The 22,661-nt window shown below is 36.6% G+C and overlaps 1 protein-coding gene and 1 long non-coding RNA gene across 2 annotated transcripts; both read right to left on the minus strand.

The window, feature by feature from the left end:
- Positions 1-3,546: 3,546 nt before the first annotated feature.
- On the minus strand, positions 3,547-5,746 carry LOC140170298 (uncharacterized). The gene has a single exon (XM_072193668.1). It carries the CDS (start codon positions 5,187-5,189, stop codon positions 3,861-3,863), a length of 1,329 nt encoding a protein of 442 aa, XP_072049769.1. The 5' UTR covers positions 5,190-5,746; the 3' UTR covers positions 3,547-3,860.
- A 167-nt stretch (positions 5,747-5,913) lies between these two features.
- Positions 5,914-18,237, minus strand: LOC140170299 (uncharacterized). The gene is made up of 4 exons (XR_011861521.1): positions 18,160-18,237; positions 10,533-10,589; positions 8,330-8,412; positions 5,914-6,687 (listed from the first exon to the last, which is right to left on the minus strand). It is a non-coding gene; the product is annotated as an uncharacterized lncRNA (long non-coding RNA).
- Positions 18,238-22,661: the final 4,424 nt, after the last annotated feature.

The raw sequence follows: 22,661 nt of genomic DNA on the forward strand, positions 1-22,661 counted from the left end.
AAATGCTGTTGAAACGCTCATTCCAGTTCTCTTAACATCACCATTATTTACCTGAAATAAAACTGCATCAGTCTTCTAAGATGTAAGTGGTGCAGATTATCTTTCCATTACAATCCCAATATTCTGATAATTTAGTCAACTTTATTGGTGCACTGCTTTGTCGACAACAGTACTGACCTTGAGATTTGAAGATTTTCAACAATAAAAGTTCTACTCAACAACAGCCCTAATATGACTGGCATTTTGCTCCTAGACCAGTAAAAAATTCTTGTTGGAAATATAACATTGCATTAGGGCTGCATAAAAAAATTAGCTGATATTATAACGAGCTTAACAAAAGTCATTATTATTATACCATGCTTTATATTGTGCATTACACAATTTTATTGTTAATTTTCATTTGAAAAAAGGATAGAAAAAGCTTTAAAAAAATCCAGAAAAAATTCACTGAACCATGATTATCAATAATAATTATGCAAATGATCCCAGGTGCAACATTGATGAAGATATTCATGACATAATATGCACATCTTATGCTAATATTGGGCTATTCCAGTTGAAATCCACACTACCCCTGTGGGAGATTTTGGAAATATCATTCACATTTCAAAAGCAATGAACACATTAGGCAGCTCCATTTGAATTTCATAAACCCTCTGAGAAAGATTCAACCTGAATCTTCCACTGAGAGAGGGTGAGTTTCAAATGGAGCTGCTAATGTGTTCATTCCATTTGAATTCATACTCCCCCAGCAGAAGTTATTTCCAAAATCGTCCACAGGGGTAGTGTGGATTTTAAATGGATCAGCCAATTTTGTTTTACAAGCAATATGAAAGCCTTAAATCCTATGATCACCAATCTATAATCATCCCAAAACTTTTCGTATCTAATCGACTCTCCACTGATTTCGAGTTTAACTATTTGTTATTTGAGACATGTTTCAATAATAAAATATTTATTTGGCATTTTGGTTTTCATTCCAACTACAGGAAACAAACTTTTTTTTTTTTTTTGCCTAATTGCAACTTTTTTTTTATAGATCAGAACTATCCACCATGTCCAGCAGATTTTATATCAACTCGGGAATTTAAAAAAGATTACTACATGTGTTGATTTGATTCCATATAGAACAGCATTTAAAGAGAATCTCATTAAAATTACATATAATTATGTAAATTTACAATATAAGGTACCAAAACACAACAACATTTCGGTGTACTTTTAACAACCTATATTATATATGAGAAATAGCTCATTCATTAATACACAACATACACAATAGTGCCACTGTGACCCATCACAGCAAACTCTGTACAAAAATATTCATTATTAGACATAATAAGCATTTACAGACAGTCTACAAATTATGCCCCAGCAATGCTCCTACTCCTTCAAAAAAAGATCTTGATTTTTAGTACCTTTGTGATCAAAAAACAAAATCCACTAATGGTGGAACATATCTAGATACTAAGATTTATAATCCGAGACAGAATTAAAAAGGCTAGTTTGCGTCACACTCCCCACAACCCTTGATTGGTTAGTATAGTACCACGTAAAAGGAGGTTGATTCATCTGGTTCCGATCGGAGAAAAGGAATCGTAGAAAATGGCGGAAAGAAAGTTTCCTATTACTAAGACATAACTTTTGAGACAGTTTATATATTTAAAGGTGCAAGGTTAACCATAAGGCACACTGTTTTATTGGAGCGTTCAAAAACTCAATCTTCACGATGCTCGTAAACAAACCATGCCCGAGCCTGATAGACAGATGACGTCAGACGCAAACTAGTCTTTTTAATTCTGTCTCTGATAATAGCAAATCCTCTAGAGGGCAGTATGTCACCGTATCAACCTATTTTCAACCATATCTAAAAACTGAACAATGCAACTTTTACCAATATGGGTCACATACATGCCTGCTTAACCCCATGAGAACTACCTGCCTATTGGTCAAAAAGAAGTTTTCATTATCAATTGCACCAATCAGCAACATTGTTAGAATAATTTCACCATGCAAAAAAAAATTGGTGAATTATTTGCAAAACTGGTGATTAAAATGAAGATATCATGTAACTGACCAATCACAGGCAATGTTAGATTGGCAGGTAGTGCTTAGGGGGTTAAAATACCTAATAAATCAGGCTAACATCTTCACTTCTAGGTGTGTATCATGGAATTTCCAAATGGAATGTTAGCCTATATTGTGGCTTGTGCAGAGTGATGAGTGAGCATGTCAATTATATCATCAATTCAAAATACTAACACATAATATTACATAAACACATACAACAAACAGAGGTGATTTATAGTGCGCTACACCAAACACTTTAACACTTTATAAAAAAACAAAACATGAAAAGTGTGATAAAAGACACATTTGGTGTGTTATAGTAACATTCATAATTCATAAGTTCATATTACAATGCTATACCCTGTGCATCCATGGGCTATTACATTTGAAAATTGACACTCACCCTGTGGAAGATTTAGCTAAAGTCTTCCACACAGGGAGTATGGGTTTCAAATAGAATAGATAATTGGGTAACTTACATTTGAAATACTCACTCCAGTTGTGGAAGATATAAGTAAAGCCATATACAGCGGCAGCATGGCTTTCAAAATAATTAACCCTGGCCAATTCCATTTGAAAAACATACTCCCTCTGTAGAAGATGTTTCTTAAATCTTCCACAGGGGTATTGCAGATTTTAAATAGAATAGCCCATTTACTCAACATACCAGGTATGTGCAAGATCAGCATTTAAAATGCTTATGTCTTGTCATTCACATTGACAAAATTTTCTATTCCCGTACAGACAGTAGAAGAATTAATATACCAGTTATTTTCACCCCTGCACTGTATAAGTGGTAATTTTCGCGAGGGTTTTATTTTCGCAAATTTCACGATTAGAGCTCCAACCGCGAAAATAACACCTCGCGAATGTATGCAATAATGTATTACAAGTATAGGGAAGGACTGGGCAATCGCGAAAATAACATTCGCGAAAATGTGTCTCTCACTCCAAATCGCGAAAATAACTGTACGCGAAAATTACCACTTATACAGTATATCATTAACAAAGACAGATATGTCATAATTAGAACCAGCAACCAATAGCTGCATCATTTAGCTTGGAATTAAGACCTCATTCTTTAAAATCGGTCAAGAAATAAAGACACAGTGATGCAAAATCCCAAGGAAGATGCAAATTCAAAAGTTGCAGATGGTTCCACTGGATGCCTAAACACACACTAGCATTGTCTTAGCCAGAAAGCAGAAACCACCCATCCAAGCAGATACCAAAATTTGACCCCCAAATATAAAACAATTAACTTGTCTATACCCATGGAAGGGTCACTAGGGTCAAATATGTCCTGATTTGGCCTTTACATGTCACTCTGAATTAGTCTCAAGTTCATATAACCTTAAAATCATCTGTTTTAGAGCTATCACATCTGTAAAATCCATTAAATCCACCCATCTAAAATTAGATTAGGCCGTCTTAAAGACGGGTGGACGCATGGCTAGCTAAGACCTTGCGCACACTAGCATTGTGCTTTCTATAAAATGCAACTTTTGATTTTGTTCCTTCCCTTTAATTCTCAACTGATTTCAACATTAATCAAGTCTTAAATCAGAGGTAAAGGGTATAGGTATTGTTGCTGGTTTTAATGTTGACATAGTTAGTCTTTGCTTAGGAAAAACTGGGGTGAAAATAACTGGTACCATAATTATTTTGTTGGCTGTATATTTTGGTGGAATAAAATAATCCTAATAAAAAAGTACATTTTGCTTTGTGACATCTGGGTGCTGGTGACTACTAAACTTTAGCTATTTGCTTTGTGGTCACTTCATTAAATTTTAGCTCTTATTTTCTTTATTTTTCTTATCTGTATTTGTTGTCTCCTTGACTGAGCCTTCACTCTTTCCATGCTTTACTCTCAGATGCACTCCAAGTGTCGCTTTGTGATAAAAATATTTCTCGCAGAAGGTACACTGGTAAGGCTTCTGGCCCTGGTGACGATTCTCGTGTCCTTCCAAAATATGCCTTCGAGAAAACGCCATGTCGCAGAATCGGCATTTCAACTCTGACTTCCCATTGTGGATCAGCATGTGTTGAGTTAAGCCGTACTTTCGCGTGTACACCTTCTTGCAAATCGTGCACTGATGACGATTCTGCCCTGTGTGCACCCGTTCGTGTCGCCTGACATTTCCAGACGTTCGGAACCACTCCTTGCAGTATTTGCACTGATATGGTTTCGCTCCTGTGTGAACTCTCTCGTGCTGAAGCATATCTTTACTTGCGGCAAACGCCCGGCCACACGTACCGCATACATGAGGGCGGTACGTGGAGTGCTTGTTGCGCTCGTGCATCCGCAAATTGCTGGTTGTCGAAAACCTTTTGTCGCAAACTCCACAGGCATATGGTTTCTCTCCAGTATGGATTCGAACATGATTCTTCAAATTCCCCGACGTTAAAAAGCGCTTTGAGCACTGATTACACTTATGGGGGTACTCTTTCCTATGTATGCGGTAATGAAGTGCGCGATTAGTCGACCATGAAAAAGTTCGGCCACATCCTTCGTATTCGCATACGTAAGGTCGCTGCCCCGTGTGTGTCCTCATGTGAGACGTCAACTGGTGATTAAAGACGAACTTCTTGGCGCACATGGTGCACTTGAACGTCTTGGCGCCGTGAATATGAAGGTGATTATTTAAACTTTTCTTACTCGGATAACTCTTGTGACAGTAAGCGCATGTGTTTTTCTTCTTAATATCTAGCGGTGCTGTTTCTTTAGCGCCTGAAATCCCTTCTTCCGCCTCCCAATCACTTCCACTTTCCACCCCGTTACTCTGTGTTGTCCATTTTTCCCAGTCACTTCCACTCTCCACCCCGTTACTCCATTTTGCTGATTCTTCCCAATCGCTTCCACTCTCCACCCCGTTATTCCATTCAAATTTCGCCATTTCTGACTTTATATTCTCATCTTCATATTCTCCTGTCATTTGAGATGTTGATTTACTTTGCGCACCTGCACTTTCAACTCCTTCCTCATTTCTCCTTTTTTTCTTCCCTTTCTTTGGTGATGCCAACCTCTTTTGTTTATCTTCATGTTTTACTCCTCCCTTCTTCTTCTTCTTCTTTGCACTCTTCTCCATTCCCTTCCTTTCAAAACCAGATGCAGACATCTTTGGAACACTCTGTGTTCCAGCTTCGCCATGACCCTTTATCAATTTCAATTTTCTCTTTGGTGATGCACTTATAAACTTCAGTATGTGTCATTTTCATCTGGAAAGCGATATTTTTCTCGATGTGTTTCTTCAATGGCGCTTCAAGCTCTTGCTGTGAGAAACCAAATGTGGCATTTATGTCACTTAGGACAACTGAGCAAGTTTGGAGAGTGAAGCGCCCCCATTTGATAGGCTTCATATCTTCAGCCATTTTTTGTGTGTGTTTTAATATACCGGTAATTATAAAAACAAAATAAACAATAACTATAAAAATGAGTCGTCACAGAAACAAAGAGGCTATAAGATACTTAGCTGAACTGCTAGGACTTTGAAAGAACTTTAAAGACAATGAAAGAACTTTTAAGAATGGTAAAAAAGTGTGCTTATGATTTCAGCTTCAAAAATAAAAAAACAAAGTATTGCTACACTTACATTGTAATAAGTCGTTGTGAAAGATCTTGAAATAAAATTGTTAATATTGCACTTCCCAAAACTGCATTTGGTACATAAACATATAACTTTGTAATCAAGTTCAGTAATTAATACACACAATTGAGCAAAATATACACATTAATTCTCAATCAATATTTTCAGAAGTTAAGATTTTATGCATTGCATTTGGCTTTCAAAATTGCAATGTTTCAAATATACAAATATTTTATCAGGTAATGGGGTAAAAATATTTGCATGATTTCTTGGAAATAGTACTTGATTAAAACATTAATACACCTGTTACACTGAACTATGAATATTCATGAGATGATGTCATGTAATGAATATTCATGCTAACTATGCTTTTAACCACATCCTTCTCATCAGTGCAGAGATGTGGGCAAAATAACATAATATGTTCCAAACGTGACTAGGGTTCTATCCCTAGATTTTGTCATACAGTGCCAGAACCAAACTTGAATCTTGCAATTTGATTCTCGCCCAATCTTTGCCGTGAAACCATAAAAAGTTTAAAAAGTTTGATTCCTACCAATTTGTTTACGAGTCTTTAGGAGAATTCTAGCCCTGATGATGACCACTTATGCTGCTGATGACCACTTGCGATTGATTGAGTTTCCCCTTCCTTTCAGCACAAACATGCACTGATTTACAGTGTGGCTTAAAATAAAACATATGGACCCCAACTAACTAAAAATAACAATAGGCCTTTGTTATAAAATGTCTTTACATTCAACAATACAAACTTGTGGATTTCAATCTCCTACTGTCCTACCCTGGAGCCAATTGACATCATGCTTTTGGATCACTTCAATCTAGGAGATTCCTGCTCCTCTTGAGCTGTGTGACATCACATATCTTGCGCCCTCTGTTGGTGTGTTCCCTTTCTTGTATGATGTCGGAACAATAAGTCTATGTTTACAGCATTCTTGCCATTAAGTCTTGTGTTGCACTAAAATGAAGATAGTAGGATCTCCTCGTATCTTTATTTCGCCGTTTAGATTTTCTGTGGAAGAGATGATTTTAGAACAAAATAAACAGTAACTATAAAGGTTAATTGGAGAATAAACAATACAAATTTTTGTTTTTACTAGGACTCAACCGATATGGCATTTTTCTACCGATCCCCGATATCGATTTTGTAATATCTGCTGATATCCGATCCGATATCGGTACCAAAATAATTGAATTAACATGCGTTGCTAGCTGTTAAATAGAAGCAAAAGTCATTTAAAGCCATATTATAACATTTTCGTACAAAATAGATTAGCATTTCTTTGCCATAAAATGTTAGTTTTACTGTCAGATATATCCCTTTTATTTTTGAGCGAACAACTACGGCAAAGCAAAGAAAATTGGAATTTACTACCAGCGCATATGTCGCCAATACGTACCACTCCTTCGGTCATGTTATGGTACAACCCTTTGTTGTGTAGATCACCGTCCCGCACGCCATGTACGTACTGTGTGTTATGAACATTGTGTATGCGTTCGACTAATAATTCCATCGTAATAATAAAACGCCGGTTCCGTCATTTTATTCAAAATCTCGGATTTTGACAAAACTACAGCACCTAGAGTCTTGATTTTTGCAGGGTATATTGGTTTAATAAAGTACAATATAATCGTGTAAAAAATGAATTTTAAAAAATCAGCGAGGGCGTCCTCCTCAGCAAATGTTATAATATGGCTTTAAGTACAGTGTGCAACTTTATCCAGCTTTGAATAAAAACCTCAGAACTTTTACTTTTTTTTTTTTTAATGTTTAAACGGTTAGTGATTTTCCTAAAATGGATGGTGCATTTTACGGTCGGTTAAACGTGTAAACGCAGACACCCATAACAATTGCTACCAGTCATTTGATCACTTGACACTTTTTTGTCGCAAACTGTGACCTAAATCCCTCCACCCGGTCGTGAGTCCAAACCCACTGTAACTCTAAGTCTCCAACATGATCATCATCTGAATCACATACTGTCATATCTCAAAAGGCTGCCTTGTGTGACTTTTTATTAGTGTCATTTAATTGTGATGAGATACACTGTGAAAGTAACTTCAATATCTTGATTTTGAGGTATATTACATTATTACAATTATTCTATTAAGGCCAAAAAAAGATTTGTCTCAAAGCTCACAAGTGGTTTGAAAACAAATGATTTTTTTTTTATTCCCGACTTGGTATTCTTATGGTATTTGGAAAAAAAAAGGATGATTTTTGCCGAATTTTTCCGAAAAAAACTAAAAAAATAATTTGAAATAAAATAAATTTCCGCATTTTTTTTCAAATTGTGTGATTTTACACATGCGCACGCAAGCTTTGAGACAAACTTTTTTTTTTGGCCTAATAAAAGAACAAAGAATGTTGAAATATATAACAATATGAAATACAACAATGATAATAAAAATCACACATGGCAGCCTTTTGAGATACGACATGTATGTGATGCAGACGACGAAATCTTATGGACAAGTCACAATGGATTTGAGACTCACAATGGTTTGGGCGTATGATTTTAGACAGTTGAAAACAGTTGAGGACAGTGTAAAAAATCAAAACATTTTGCCTTGGAACTGAGGATAATTCCAATATCCAAAGCAAAATGTTCAGATTGTTTACAAATTTACAATGCTCGACATATGTCTCTTACCTAGCATTTATTTTACCATCAGCAACACCACCAAATTGTAGCCTTACCAGTCACCGGAACTGTGCATAGAACAATTAGTATACCTATAGGAAGAACAAAAGATCAAAGTTATTGATCCTAAATTATTATTCACATAAATTTCATTTCAAGTCAAATTTTGCAAAATATCTTAATGAAATTCCATAACACATTTATGACCTGCTACCACGAAATGAGCGTAAAGTTGTGGGTCTCCCCGTCAGTCCGAACCATCATCAATCGTTAGGGTTAGGGTTAAGGTTGTGGCGAGGGTTAGGGCTAGGGTTGACGTCTTTTTCAATTAGATTTTCGGACGGACAGGGGATCCGATCAACGGTGTTTCGGACTGACAGGGTGTACCCTAAAGTTTCGAGACATCCTGGCTGCTGAGTTAGTGTTCTTTGTTTGCTGCACACTTGTACAAGCCAGTAGTATGTCCTTTGTGAATGGCCCATTGGGCCCCAATTCACAAAGGACATACATACTATGCATTATATTGGCTTGAACAGGTGCATGTGAAACAAAGCACACCGACACAGCAGTCAGGACATCTCAAATCTACCAACTTGCGACCTTACACTCATTTCATGATAGCAGGTCACATTTGTGACATGATCTGGTCCATGGGGGCCTAAGGCTGCAAATTTGAAACTGAGATAAAGGTAAAAATATGGAGTAAAAAACAATAAAATACATAAGAAAATAGGCATCAAAAAACTTCATAACTTTTGATCCAAGTATGCTAGACCTTTGGTGTCTTCAGTAAATGGAAGCCTATTGAATGTATAATGTAATAATTGCAGTAACTCAATTTTCAAAAATGCCTCCTTTGGCCCCCATGGACCAGATCGTGTCACATTTAGGATTTCAAGCAAACTAAATGGAGAAATTTCTAACTCACTACCACACGATCATCAATTATATAATTGCACATCATACACTAAGCCAAAAGAGGAACTTACAATTTTTCACAAGGTCATATCTTAAAATCCTGAGCATCAAAATGAACCAAAATTACACACAGGATTACTTCAATACTAGACTCTAAACACAAGAGTGAGTAAGTGGAATAATGTAGAACAAGACCTGTTTCTTGAGGAAAGTGTGTGAAAAGCAGAAATTCAGCCCCGTTCGAGACTACATGTATTCCACTTACTCTTTGGAAATTGTCATCTTGTAAGGATCGTATGCATTCTCACAGATTTCTTGTGCTGGGTGTCAATTATTGGGCTGTGAATGCTGTCCAGGAAGCTGTTCCATGTTAGTGCATTTTACTGTTGTGTCAGTTGGACAACTGCTTGGTTACTGACATGTGTTTAGAGTAGAGTATTGAAGTAATCCTGTGTGTAATTTTGGTTCATTTTGATGCACAGAATTTTAAGATATGACCTTGTGAAAGCATTGGAGAGCATTAAATAGCTCTTCTGGGGCCTTCAAGGAGAGCATTATAGAGCATTTACAATAGAATGTAAGGAGAGAGTGGTCAAATAAGGAGAGCTAAAATCACTCTCCTATATCAGATTTAAGGAGAGCAATCTAGAGCAATAATGGTCTCGCTCTCCTGAAAAGGCAGTCCCTATTCTACACCTTGACAGAACCTTCAAATAAAAAGTGCGGGTGCCTAAGTGTCGTTTTCCAAAAATACATTTTAAGGATGTCTCCGGCAATCACAACATTATGCCTAAATGTTTAAAAAATAATTATCAAGCACAAATGACATGGTTTTAAACAGACTCATATTGACCATAAAAATGAATAAAAACAGCTGGCTCTCAACACACGATATTCAAAATTCTCGCACCGAAATCTAGTGCAATGATGTCATGGTTATTTGTGCTCAATTGTTGTCAGCCTTCATTTACAATTTATATTTTTTAATTGTATGGATGTAATTGCACTGGACAATTTTGGCGCCCAGGAATTTTGAATATCGTGTGTTGAGAGACGGCTGTATTAATGGTCAATATGAGTATGTTTCAAATAAAACCATGTGATTCGTGCTTGATAATTAATTTTCTAACATATTTATAAAGCTTAATATTGTGATTGCCAGAGACACCCTTTAAAAAAGGATTACAACTGCTAGCAATGCCAATTTTGCACACAAAAAAAAATTCTGCCCTGGTCAATTCAAGAAAATCCTCCCAATAACCAAATTTTACGTGGCCTATTTAGCATACAATACCTTGAGTCGATGAGCCGGAAGTTACATGCACCGATATTCACATCTCAAGAAGGGGATCTAATGGAAAGAAATAATTTAGAAAAGCAATTATTTAACTTTTCCGACTAAATGCAGTTATTCAATACTTGGGTGTGGAATTGACATCTGATATGTCATGGAGAAAGCATATTATTGATTAAAGTTGCTGTTAAAGTTGCTCGAGAAGTCTAGCCAAGAATTTGCTCACCAATAGCTTCACATTCTAGGCTAGAGACCATTGCATTCAAAATCTAGTCGGATTCGCTGAAGCACGCCACCGTGTAAAGCAATGGAAGTTCAGAAGTATATAAACACAGCATATCACGATAGGCGATTACATCAAAAATGTTGCTAAAATTACACTTCAGCAAAATTTTAGACTGTCCAAAATAGGCAAATCTTGCTCAAAAGATGCAGTTGACTCATCGAAATAACTTTCATCCAAATTTCAACATTAACAGAATAAATAACCTCCGGTGCAAACAATTGCACCGCTGTCCGACCAAAAAACAATAGCAACGCACTCAAGCATCGAATGCGTAACTATTGTGTGCAAATTCGAAGCTAGAGTTCTCGAGTACCGTAATGTTAAAGCAAACAGAACGTTAGGTTGATTTTGTTGCGATGATTATTCCATGATTATGAAAACCATTTTGTCTGTCTGTTTGTTTGTTTACCTAGGTTAGTCCGTATTAAGAGACGCACGCTTGAGGTCCATGGGAAAATCCACGGTCCTAACCTAGAAAAATTAGCGTGTTATTATAGGGGATTTTAATCTTCTGTCCCTCCTATCTCCAGGTGAATTTTGTATGCCCCCCCCCCCATCGTGTGTTGGCATTTTCATTACACCCTTCAGACTTGTGTTCGGGTTTGTTTTTAATTTGACATGTATAGGCCTATAACCCTATTTGTCATAATTTAGCGCTATACCTAAATGTATAGCTATAGTCGTGCTATATAAATATTATTATGTACCAGTGTGTAATATCATGTAGGCCTATGGGGTAGGGTGGGTGCAGAGGTGTGTGAGGTGGGTAGTGGGGGTGTATGTAGGGAAACTCTGGGGTGGTACTCAACACACTTTAACCACGACTTTCAATGCAAGGCTCATTTTTTTTCCTTTAGGTTATAAGGTTTTTTTAAACTTCATGTTTAACCTGGTATTGTTTTGGCTGCTTCATTAGGGCCTATGACTTTCGGTGGGTTTCCAAAATCAGTTTCAAACAAACACAAACAAAAGGCACCATACCCAGTCACCTTCATGACAATTGAAACACTACGTCAAGTATTAACATCCAAGTTATTCTGTTTTTAGGCAAGCAATTTTAAATAATTGCTTGAACAGGTTTTTGTTTTTGTTTCAAAACAAAAACCTGTAAAAGTTAACAATGATAATGAATGGTTCTTATAATGCACAATATCTTCCGATGAGGAACTCAAAGCGCGTAAAGCACGAAATTTACCATCAAACATAAAAACAATCAATTCACAAAGATTGGTTTTAAGGCCTGGGAATTTCTTTGCAGTTCTGGCAACACTGTAGCCATGCCGGTCTACATATTAAACCCAGGGATATCGATCCACAATGCTAGTATTAGCCTTAGATTTCACGCGTTGATTTTGAAAAATTTTCAGCCGGCAGTAAAAAATGGTGAAATCAAAGCGGAAATTCTGACAAAACTATGATATATCGCTCACGGTGATGTGCGTTAGAAAGTTGGGAAAAATCCTTCATTAGCGAACTATATTACTTTGAAAAGCTAAAAGGTTGATAAAAAAAAAAAGGCTCATGGGCAGAGTTTAAGCCTATCATAATCAAAAATCTTACACTAAATGACTGAATTTCACGCCTACATGTAAGTTTAACACTAGGATTTGAAAAAAAATACAGTATCAAGCACTACAGTTTTTCCTGACATTTACTGAAAAAATGAAAATGATTGCTTTTCATTTGGCCGAGAAAATTAATTTTACATTGAAAAGGTGTCACTCAAAATTTAGCTCATTTCAACACCAAATTCGATCGTTTGTATTGCCTCATTAAATGACTGAGTGAGCCTTGCATAACAAAAGAATCGGTTGTCCAGGTTGCTAACTGTACAGTCGCCACTCAAGTGTCTCAAACATGCTTGGCCAACTTGACTGGGATAGCCTCGAAACTCGTCGCACCAGAGCCCGCCTTCAGCTTGTTTACAAAGAAACCCATGGACTTGTACCAAACAATATTAGTCACCTCCTCAAAACCCAAGACCAGACATCTAGACCCCGGGGGCACTCACATGTTAAGGTGGTACGGGTATGTGCGGCGCTCAAGGGTCCCTTTTTCAGGCTCTCCGGCAGTTCCTTAAGCCCAACATTTGGATCTGCTCCAGTTCTTTGAGCCTCAAACTCTGACAATTGTAGCTCTTTAAGCTCAAATTTGGAAATAATTTAGAAATTTTTAGCTCAACAGCCTATAATTTGGCCCTAATTTCAGTTCTTCAAGCCCCTATTTTGGCCAACAATCAGTTCTTAGTTCCCAAAGTTTGGCGCTCCGCGCCGCACACCCCTACCAAAATTTAAGTTGAGTGCCCCCCCCCGGGATCTAGACCAAAGATGCGACAAAGTGCTGGGAATTTCATCTACAGTACACCCATGTTTCTGCAAACAAGAACTGCTACATTAATAGATCATTCTATACTACCCAAGAACTATACCCACCTGGAATGTTTTACCCGACCAACTATATAGACTAGGGTGCATCAAACGCCCCTCATGTCATGCAGATTTTTTCTACCTAGTCTTAAAATGTTCCATTGGGCTAGAAAACACCCTGTGTAAAATTTAAAAAAAATTGAAGGTGGTCTAGGGTGGCCTCGGTGGCGTTGAAGTTGCGAGGTATTGAAATTGCCTTCTTACATACGGCAGCTATTTAGAGACACCTTTGTTACCACAGGAAAAAATAGCTGCCATTTGTTTTATTGCCTACAGTAATACTGAGTGATCATAATGGATATCAAAAAGTTCCAAAATAAAAACAATAATCATGCATAAGCTTTAGAATCCTCAGTTATCATCTTACAAAGGAATAGCTGCCATATGTGCTATTTTCTAATAATGCCTGTATGTTGTTTATCCTCCTGGTTCCTTAATATATGTTGGTTTCTTGACAATGCTACAGGTTTAAATGATATTTGTTTCTGCAAAAACACATTTAATGAGGTATTCCTAATGCTTAAAACCATTCATTTATGTTCCAGCTATGGTGACACCTAGTGATGTCACGCTGGATAAATTTCATTCACTGTGAGAGGAGGTTCGTGAATGTGAATGCAATCACAGATATTTAAATTTAAGTATATCTGTGATGCATTAATATTGGAGCAAATAAACATGTAGGGTCATTATTTCTCAATTCACCCAATGGGAAACACCTCACCCCCTTCAAATTTGTTCAAAATTGGTATACAGGGTGATTTTGGCTGGCAAAGCTCAAATTTCAAATTTTAGCTTAATCCGACGTCACAGGTTTTAGCTATGCCCGCCCATTTTTTTGCGATTTGTGAAAATGGCGCATCCATCAATATTATCGGCGACCATATCTCCGTAACTGTAGGTCCTACTGAGCTGAAATTGGTGTCATTATTTAGCTAATCTATCAAAGAATCTAAATCTGCTATCATTTAGTATGTAGGAGTAAGAAAATTTGTGACCTTTTTTCTGCACTTTGACCTTGTTGCACGTGACCCTGGAATTTGGGTTGAATTATACTGGTTGTCTACAAAATATCAAAAAATTGGAGGGGTAATATTTTTTGTTTTTTTGCTAGGCTTTCACAAAGCAGGCATGCAGGTGAAAACATATGTATTTAATGCATGTACATATAGGCCTATGTACAATTGGCCTATATTATAATAGTATCATGTGTACAATATACTGAGCCTACATACAAAATTACAGTTTTTCAACCACATGCTTGCTTTATGAAAGCCTAGCAAGAAAACAAAAATATTACCCTCCAATTTTTTGATATTATGTAGACAACATATGGAGGTGTAATTCCAACGCAAATTCGCCTCACGGTCACGTGGGCAACAAGGTCAAATTCAAGGTCAAAGTACAGAAAAAGAGGTCACATTTTTTCTCTTCCTCCTACACACTAAATGATAGTAGATTTGGATTCTTTGAGAGATTAGCTAAAAAATGACACCAATTTCAGCTCAGTAGGACCTACGGTTACGGAGATATGGTCGCGACAATATTGTGATGGGCGCCATTTTTTTCGCTGAAATCTCCAAAATGGGCGGGGCATAGCGAAAACTGTATGTCCGATTAAGCTAAAATTTGAAATTTGAGCTTTGCCAGCCAAAATCACCTTGTATACCAATTTTGAACAAATTTGAAGGGGGTGAGGTGTAAAATCATATTTTTTTTGGGTGATTTGAGAAATAATGACCCTGTAATCAATACAGCATTAGTTTGCTTAGAATTGAACAGGGCACCTGTCTCATCCAATTCCTCTAATACCTCTTTGAAAGTGACAGAGGTGCTGCAGATTTCAACATCTGGGAAGTTTTGAGCTGTAATTAAGTTCAAATGACCTGGGGCACTGCTTGAGTCTAGATGGATGGCAAAAGTAATTGTAATCAATAAAGATCTGTCTCCTAAAAGAATCCTTTTTGAGCTGTAATTATAAGTTCAAACAACCTGGGGGCACTGCATAAGTCTAGATGAATCGCAAAAGTCTTATATTCAATTAAAGATCTGTCTCCTACATGTACAAGAATCTAATCTATTAAGCAACTTTCTGCAGGAACAAGCACCAAGAAGCAGCAGTTATCAACCTGGAATTCCTCACTGGCCCAAGTGGAGTTGATGTGGAGATGCTGAATTGTAAACCATAACTTAGAAGTCTTGTGACACTAAATAATTTAAAGTAGTGGACTCATTGATATCTTCTGGGAACTTCCAAACCTGTGCCAAATCTGTCTCTTGGTGCTTGTATTTCTTCACTTGGTTGAAGCTTAAGGAGTCCATCAGCCAACTGTTGCTCCTCATCCTCAGGTACTAGGTATGAGAGGAAAGTGGTACCATTTCAGGTGTTAAGTACCAGAGGTATGCTTAAAGGCTTTGACAGTGCTGCTGGGGACATCAGGGTTCACAGCATAGTAATGCAGTAGACTGAAAAAGCTGCAGATCATTCCAAGGAGCATCAGCTACACTGCAAGTGATCCACCAAGGGTGTTACAAAAGTCACAAAGTCTTGCAACTTTGATAACTGCTGCTTCTTTGTGATCATTCCTGCAGAAAGTTGCTTTTAAATGGATTCTTCTAGGAGACAGATCTTTATTGAATACAAGACTTTTGCCATCAATTAAGACTTAGATGCAGTGCGCCAGGTCGTTTGAACTAAATTACAGCTCAAAATTTCCCAGATGTTGAAATCTGCAGCATTCCCAACTTCTATGAATGATAGGCATTGGAGTTGCCCACCACTGTCCGAGGTGAGGTCAAGAAAATATTATCACGCTTCAAGAATCTCCTTAAAACTCACCTCTACTCTTCCCTACTGATTAGCTCTTTTCCTTTCTTGTCTTCTCTCTTTTAGCGCTTTGCCTACTTTTGGTAAAAGGAACTTTATAAATTGCATTGTTTATGTTTTATGCTTATGTTTATTATACTATGTTAGAAATGAATGGTTCTAAGCATTGGGAATACCTCATTTATGTTTTTTGCAGAAACAAATATCATTTAAACCTAACGTATATTAGGAACTAGGAGGATAAACAACATACAGGCATTATTAGAAAATAGCACATATGGCAGCTATTCCTTTGTAAGATGATAACTGAGGATTCTAAAGCTTATGCATGATTGTTTTTATATTTGATATCCATTATGATCACTTAATATCAATGTAGGCAATAAAACAAATGGCAGCTATTTTTTCTTGTGGTAACAAAGGTGTCTTTAATATAGCTGCCGTATGTAAGAAGGCAATTTCAATACCTCGCAACTTCAACGCCACCGAGGCCACCCTAGACCACCTTCAATTTTTTTCAAATTTTACACAGGGTGTTTTCTAGCCCAATGGAACATTTTAAGACTAGGTAGAAAAAATTTGCATGACATGAGGGGCGTTTGATGCACCCTAATATAGACCATCAACATCGACAAACTGCACAAACGACCGAGTAGCAAAAATTAGCCCTCCGACTCCTTGATGCGCTATAAAATTCTGTGTGAGATAACCTCTACCAGGTGTTTACGCAGTAGCAAACAGATGCAGATGCAGATGGTGACTGAATAAAAATGATGGCCATCTTGGATTCTTGGTCGCGTCAAGTCATGAAAAGATTACGTGTTTTGTAAAAACAAGTTTTCAGAAAAAAAACAGGTTTTCTATCTAGATGGCACTCTAGCTGAAATACTGCAAGATAATGTAAGATAGTGAAATGAAACCTGTATTTTAGCTAGAGTATCTCGAGCTACCAGAGGCTGTGGTATACAAATCTCAACTTTTGTTAGCAGAGCAGATGCAGGCAGATGCAGAGCGTGTGGTCTGGATCACAAAATGCGGCGATCCTGACTTTTAGACCACCCGCGCTATATAGGGCTCAAATATTACTATTTCATCAAGATCAAGGTTTAATATTCTAACAAGCTTAAACTAAAAGTTTCATCTTAGGAGTCAAGCTTTAAACTATTAAGCAAAAATATCCAACAAGCTAAAAACAATTTTTTACCCGTTTTTTAACAAGCTAAAACCAATTTTTGAAAAGAAGTTTAAAACATCAATTTTTTCATCGTAAAAATCATCTAAAAAATCTTTAAAAATACAGTGACCCACCTAATATTACTAATCTATGTTTCCGATGATATCCAAGAAGCTAAAATATTGTGAAAGAGGGCAGGGCTTTGAGTACTGAGGGAAATTACGGGGCAAAATACATCACGTTTTTCGAGAAATTCGCCATCTTGAATGAATGCAGAATTGCGTCACGCAGTAAAACGATGTCAAACACGCTTGAAAGTGCATGATACACTCGCGTAAATTGCCGTCAAAACGAGCGTACATCAAGCGCTTGTGCTACGCGAAAACTTCGGAGCTGGCATCACCGGTTTTGTTACCAGCTCTTTTACGTCAAAAATAGCTATAAAAACGTGAATTTTGGAACAAAATAAAGCTTGTTCGATGGAATAAAAGGTATGTTTGTTCAGTTGAAATCATGTTTAACCTTGTTGCGAAAGTTTAATATGATAAATTTGCAATTTGTACCTCAAGTTATATAGCGCGGGTGGTCTAAAAGTCAGGATCGCCCCAAAATGCCCTTTCAAATATTTTGATCACTTGATTTGTGTTTAGAAAATAGAAAATATCAAAGAATGTATGCAAATTCGAAGCTAGAGCTAGTTCTCGAGTAAGTTGTGCAAGATGTAAGTTGTGTACGTGTCCGTGCAGTGCGTGTGGTTTTCTTTGTATTACGTGAGCGATCATGAATGTCACGGTTGAGTGCATCAAAGGCGGAGCCGGAGGTAAGCTTAAAATTGATCTGCTCATTCACCGCCCAAATTATACTGGAATATAAAATATTCCTTATTAAACAATATTAAGATGTACCAAAATTACCTCTTTATACTAGTTTACGGAGCTTTTCCGCAGCATTCCATTAGAAAAAAGCCCAGAAATCTCGGAACAATAGATCTTTGCTTCCGCTGCATGCCAGATTTGAGTTGTTTATCGATGTTTTTTTTTAATTCGCAGGTTGCCAGTTCTTTGCGAATTCCAGGGGCCAAAATCCCCTAAGGTGATTTCCGAAATCCCTGTGGGGTATAAAATATTGTATTGCTATCTACTGAAGATAGCTACATGTAGCAGCACCGGGAGCAGCACTTTTTTTCACATAATATTGTTTGTTTGTTTGTTTGTCTGACAAAAGGAAGCATGGGACAATTTTTTCAAAATGCTTTTTTTTTATATATATATAGCATTAGGTCTTTTGGGGGAAAAAATCCATATCTTCAACATGGAAGGTCAAAACCCGGGGTCAAAATTTTCAATTGATCGTCGGCTTTTCCTCTCAGCTACACTTTAAGAATATATCATTAGATTTATAAGATTTACTTCGAGGACTGTTATATCAAAAATGTGAAAAATATCAAATTTTAATAATTTGTCATAAAATTTGTATTATAGGCCTATCGTGAATTTCAAAAAATGAAAATTATTTGATATCAGAAAGACATTCTTCGTATTCAGAATGCAATTCGATATGTCTGATTTGCTCTCATGTCCCACAAAAATACTGTTGAAACACTCATTCCAGATCCCTTAAGCAGGGTAATCCCATTAATGCCATGCACTGCAAGGATTTCTTTAAAAATATCACCTATGGCACGACGATCATTCAAATTTTTCAAAATATAATCTTGAACATCAAGTAAAGTGGCGGCACAAGAATGATTAGGACGAAAATCAGATTGACTTGGGGAAAGAATGCCTTTGATACTCATAAAGTTGATTATGAAATGCATGTTCAATAATGTTTGAAATAATAGGTAGCACTGATATCTGAGGGCGATAGTTGCCAATAAAGTAGTCTTTGCAGTCCCTGGATATCCTCACAAAATATACACGTAGACATCACTGTGCATTATGAAGTGTAACAACAAGGTAGTCTTTCCAGTCCTTGGATATCCTCACAAAAATAAACTCGTAGACATCACTGTGCAATTTGAAGTGTAACAACAAGGTAGTCTTTCCAGTCCTTGGATATCCTCACAAAAATAAACTCGTGGAGATCACTTTGTATTGTGAAGTGAACAACAAGGTAGTCTTTCAAGTCCCTGGATATCCTCATAAAATAAACTAGTAGGCCTAGACATCACTGTGCATTGTGAAGTGTAACAACAAGGTAGTCTTTCAAGTCCCTGGATATCCTCATAAAATAAACTAGTAGGCCTAGACATCACTGTGCATTGTGAAGCAAAACAACAAGGTAGTCTTTCCAGTCCCTGGATAGCCTCACAAAATAAACTCGTAGACATCACTGTGCATTGTGAAGTGTAACAACAAGGTAGTCTTTCCAGTCCCTGGATATTCTCACAAAATAAACTCGTTGACATCACTGTGCATTGTGAAGTGTAACAACAAGGTAGTCTTTCCAGTCCCTGGATAGCCTCACAAAATAAACTCGTAGACACCACTGTGCATTGTGAAGTGTAACAACAAGGTAGTCTTTCCAGTCCCTGGATATTCTCATAAAATAAACTCGTTGACATCAGTGTGCATTGTGAAGTGCAACAACAAGGTAGTCTTTCCTGTCCCTGGATAGCCTCACAAAATAAACTCGTAGACACCACTGTGCATTGTGAAGTGTAACAACAAGGTAGTCTCTAAATTCCAGGGACTTATTAAAATGACAAAACTTTGAAAAGACTTAAAATTCAAATCTAATGGATTTAAATTATACTCTAATAAAGATTTCAAAAGTGTTTTAGACTTATTTTAAAATCTTTGGAATTTAGAGAGTAGTCTTTCCAGTCCTTGGATATTTTCACAAAATACGCTCGTAGACATCACTGTGCATTGTGAAATGAACAACAAGGTAGTCTTTCCAGTCCCTGGATATGCTCACAAAATAAACTCGTAGACATCACTGTGCTTTGTAAAGTGTAACAACAAGGTAGTCTTTCCAGTCCTTGGATATCGTCACAAAATAAACTCGTAGACATCACTGTGCATTGTGAAGTGAACAACAATGTAGTCTTTCCAGTCCCTGGATATGCTCACAATTGATCCTATTATTATTAATATTATTTTTAATTATTATCAAATAAAATTAATAATAACAATAATATGTTATTAATGATAATAAATGTTATTTTATTTTTTTAATTCATAATAACATTTTTTTCCAATATATTCCACTTGAGTGTAATAACTTTCTAACATGTCTTTTCATTATAATAATTTTAGAAACAAAGTAAACGAGCATAGAAGAAAAAACCCAAAAATATTAAAAATCTAAAACCGGTGAGGGCGGAGACGATGTTATTTATTTTACTTGGCCTTTTCAGTCCTTGGATATCCTCACAAAAATAAAATCTTCTACATCACTGTGCATTGTGAAGTGTAACAACAAGGTAGTCTTTCCAGTCCCTGGATATCCTCACAAAATAAACTCGTAGACACCACTGTGCATTGTGAAGTGTAACAACAAGGTAGTCTTTCCAGTCCCTGGATATTCTCATAAAATAAACTCGTTGACATCAGTGTGCATTGTGAAGTGTAACAACAAGGTAGTCTTTCCTGTCCCTGGATAGCCTCACAAAATAAACTCGTAGACACCACTGTGCATTGTGAAGTGTAACAACAAGGTAGTCTTTCCAGTCCCTGGATATCCTCACAAAATAAACTAGTAGACATCACTGTGCATTGTGAAGTGTAACAACAAGGTAGTCTCTAAATTCCAGGGACTTATTAAAATGACAAAACTTTGAAAAGACTTAAAATTCAAATCTAATGGATTTAAATTATACTCTAATAAAGATTTCAAAAGTTTTTTAGACTTATTTTAAAATCTTTGGAATTTAGAGAGTAGTCTTTCCAGTCCTTGGATATTTTCACAAAATACGCTCGTAGACATCACTGTGCATTGTGAAATGAACAACAAGGTAGTCTTTCCAGTCCCTGGATATGCTCACAAAATAAACTCGTAGACATCACTGTGCTTTGTAAAGTGTAACAACAAGGTAGTCTTTCCAGTCCTTGGATATCGTCACAAAATAAACTCGTAGACATCACTGTGCATTGTGAAGTGAACAACAATGTAGTCTTTCCAGTCCCTGGATATGCTCACAATTGATCCTATTATTATTAATATTATTTTTAATTATTATCAAATAAAATTAATAATAACAATAATATGTTATTAATGATAATAAATGTTATTTTATTTTTTTAATTCATAATAACATTTTTTTCCAATATATTCCACTTGAGTGTAATAACTTTCTAACATGTCTTTTCATTATAATAATTTTAGAAACAAAGTAAACGAGCATAGAAGAAAAAACCCAAAAATATTAAAAAATCTAAAAACCGGTGAGGGCGGAGACGATGTTATTTATTTTACTTGGCCTTTTCAGTCCTTGGATATCCTCACAAAAATAAAATCTTCTACATCACTGTGCATTGTGAAGTGTAACAACAAGGTAGTCTTTCCAGTCCCTGGATATCCTCACAAAATAAACTCGTAGACATCACTGTGCATTGTGAAGTGTAACAACAAGGTTGTCTTTCCTGTCCCTGGATATCCTCACAAAATAAACGCGTTCCACAGTTCACACCGATTAGGTGCCGGGTTCAATCCCCAGTTCTGCTTCAATATTTTTATCAAGAGGTAAAGGTCATGCAATTTCTGAACAGCCTCCCTCCGGAATTCAAACCACGAAACGCACATATCCTAGCTCTTAACATGTCAGACGGCACTGGTTAGCAAACAAAAATGCAAATTGTAAATTACTATTAATAACATATTTTTATTATTATTAAATAAAATTAATATTACAAATAATATAATAAATATTATTAATAATTATTAATTCATTATAACATTTTTTATTCAATATATTCCACTTGAGTATAGTAACATGCACGTGTTCGTAGTTAAATGAAATTATATTTCGTTGTTCTCTTCTATGATGACAAAAAATTACAGATGCAACTTCCACCAACCAACCCCAATTCTGTTGCCTTTTAAAGTTGATTAAAATTAAGAAAATATCGATTATAATATTGCTCAGGCAGCACTTAAAGTAAAAAATGGACCTTGTTCTTGAAGCCTCATGATTTTCCTCTTCCATTTGTGCAGGTCCCCAAATTCCATTGGGTGAAGGAAGTTTTTGATAACCAAACAACTAATCACCGGTTTTTGCGATACAGGAGGAAACCGGAGAAAACCTGCGAGAGCGAGCGTGGAATCGGGATAAACCAAGTGCACATGAGTCCTTGGGCCGCGCCGAGGCTTGAACCCGGGACCTCAGTGGTGCAAAGCGAGGGAATTACCGCTGCGCTAACTCGCCCTCCCTAGGCCCTGCATAACGAAATTCAACAATATTCAATATCCA

Source organism: Amphiura filiformis, chromosome 14 (assembly GCF_039555335.1).
Source record: "Amphiura filiformis chromosome 14, Afil_fr2py, whole genome shotgun sequence".
Classification (NCBI taxonomy): domain Eukaryota; kingdom Metazoa; phylum Echinodermata; class Ophiuroidea; order Amphilepidida; family Amphiuridae; genus Amphiura; species Amphiura filiformis.

What these genes read in the sequence shown, in the direction of transcription:
- LOC140170298 (XM_072193668.1), bottom strand. Translation starts at nt 5,189, where the DNA reads ATGTCTGCATCTGGTTTTGAAAGGAAGGGAATGGAGAAGAGTGCAAAG.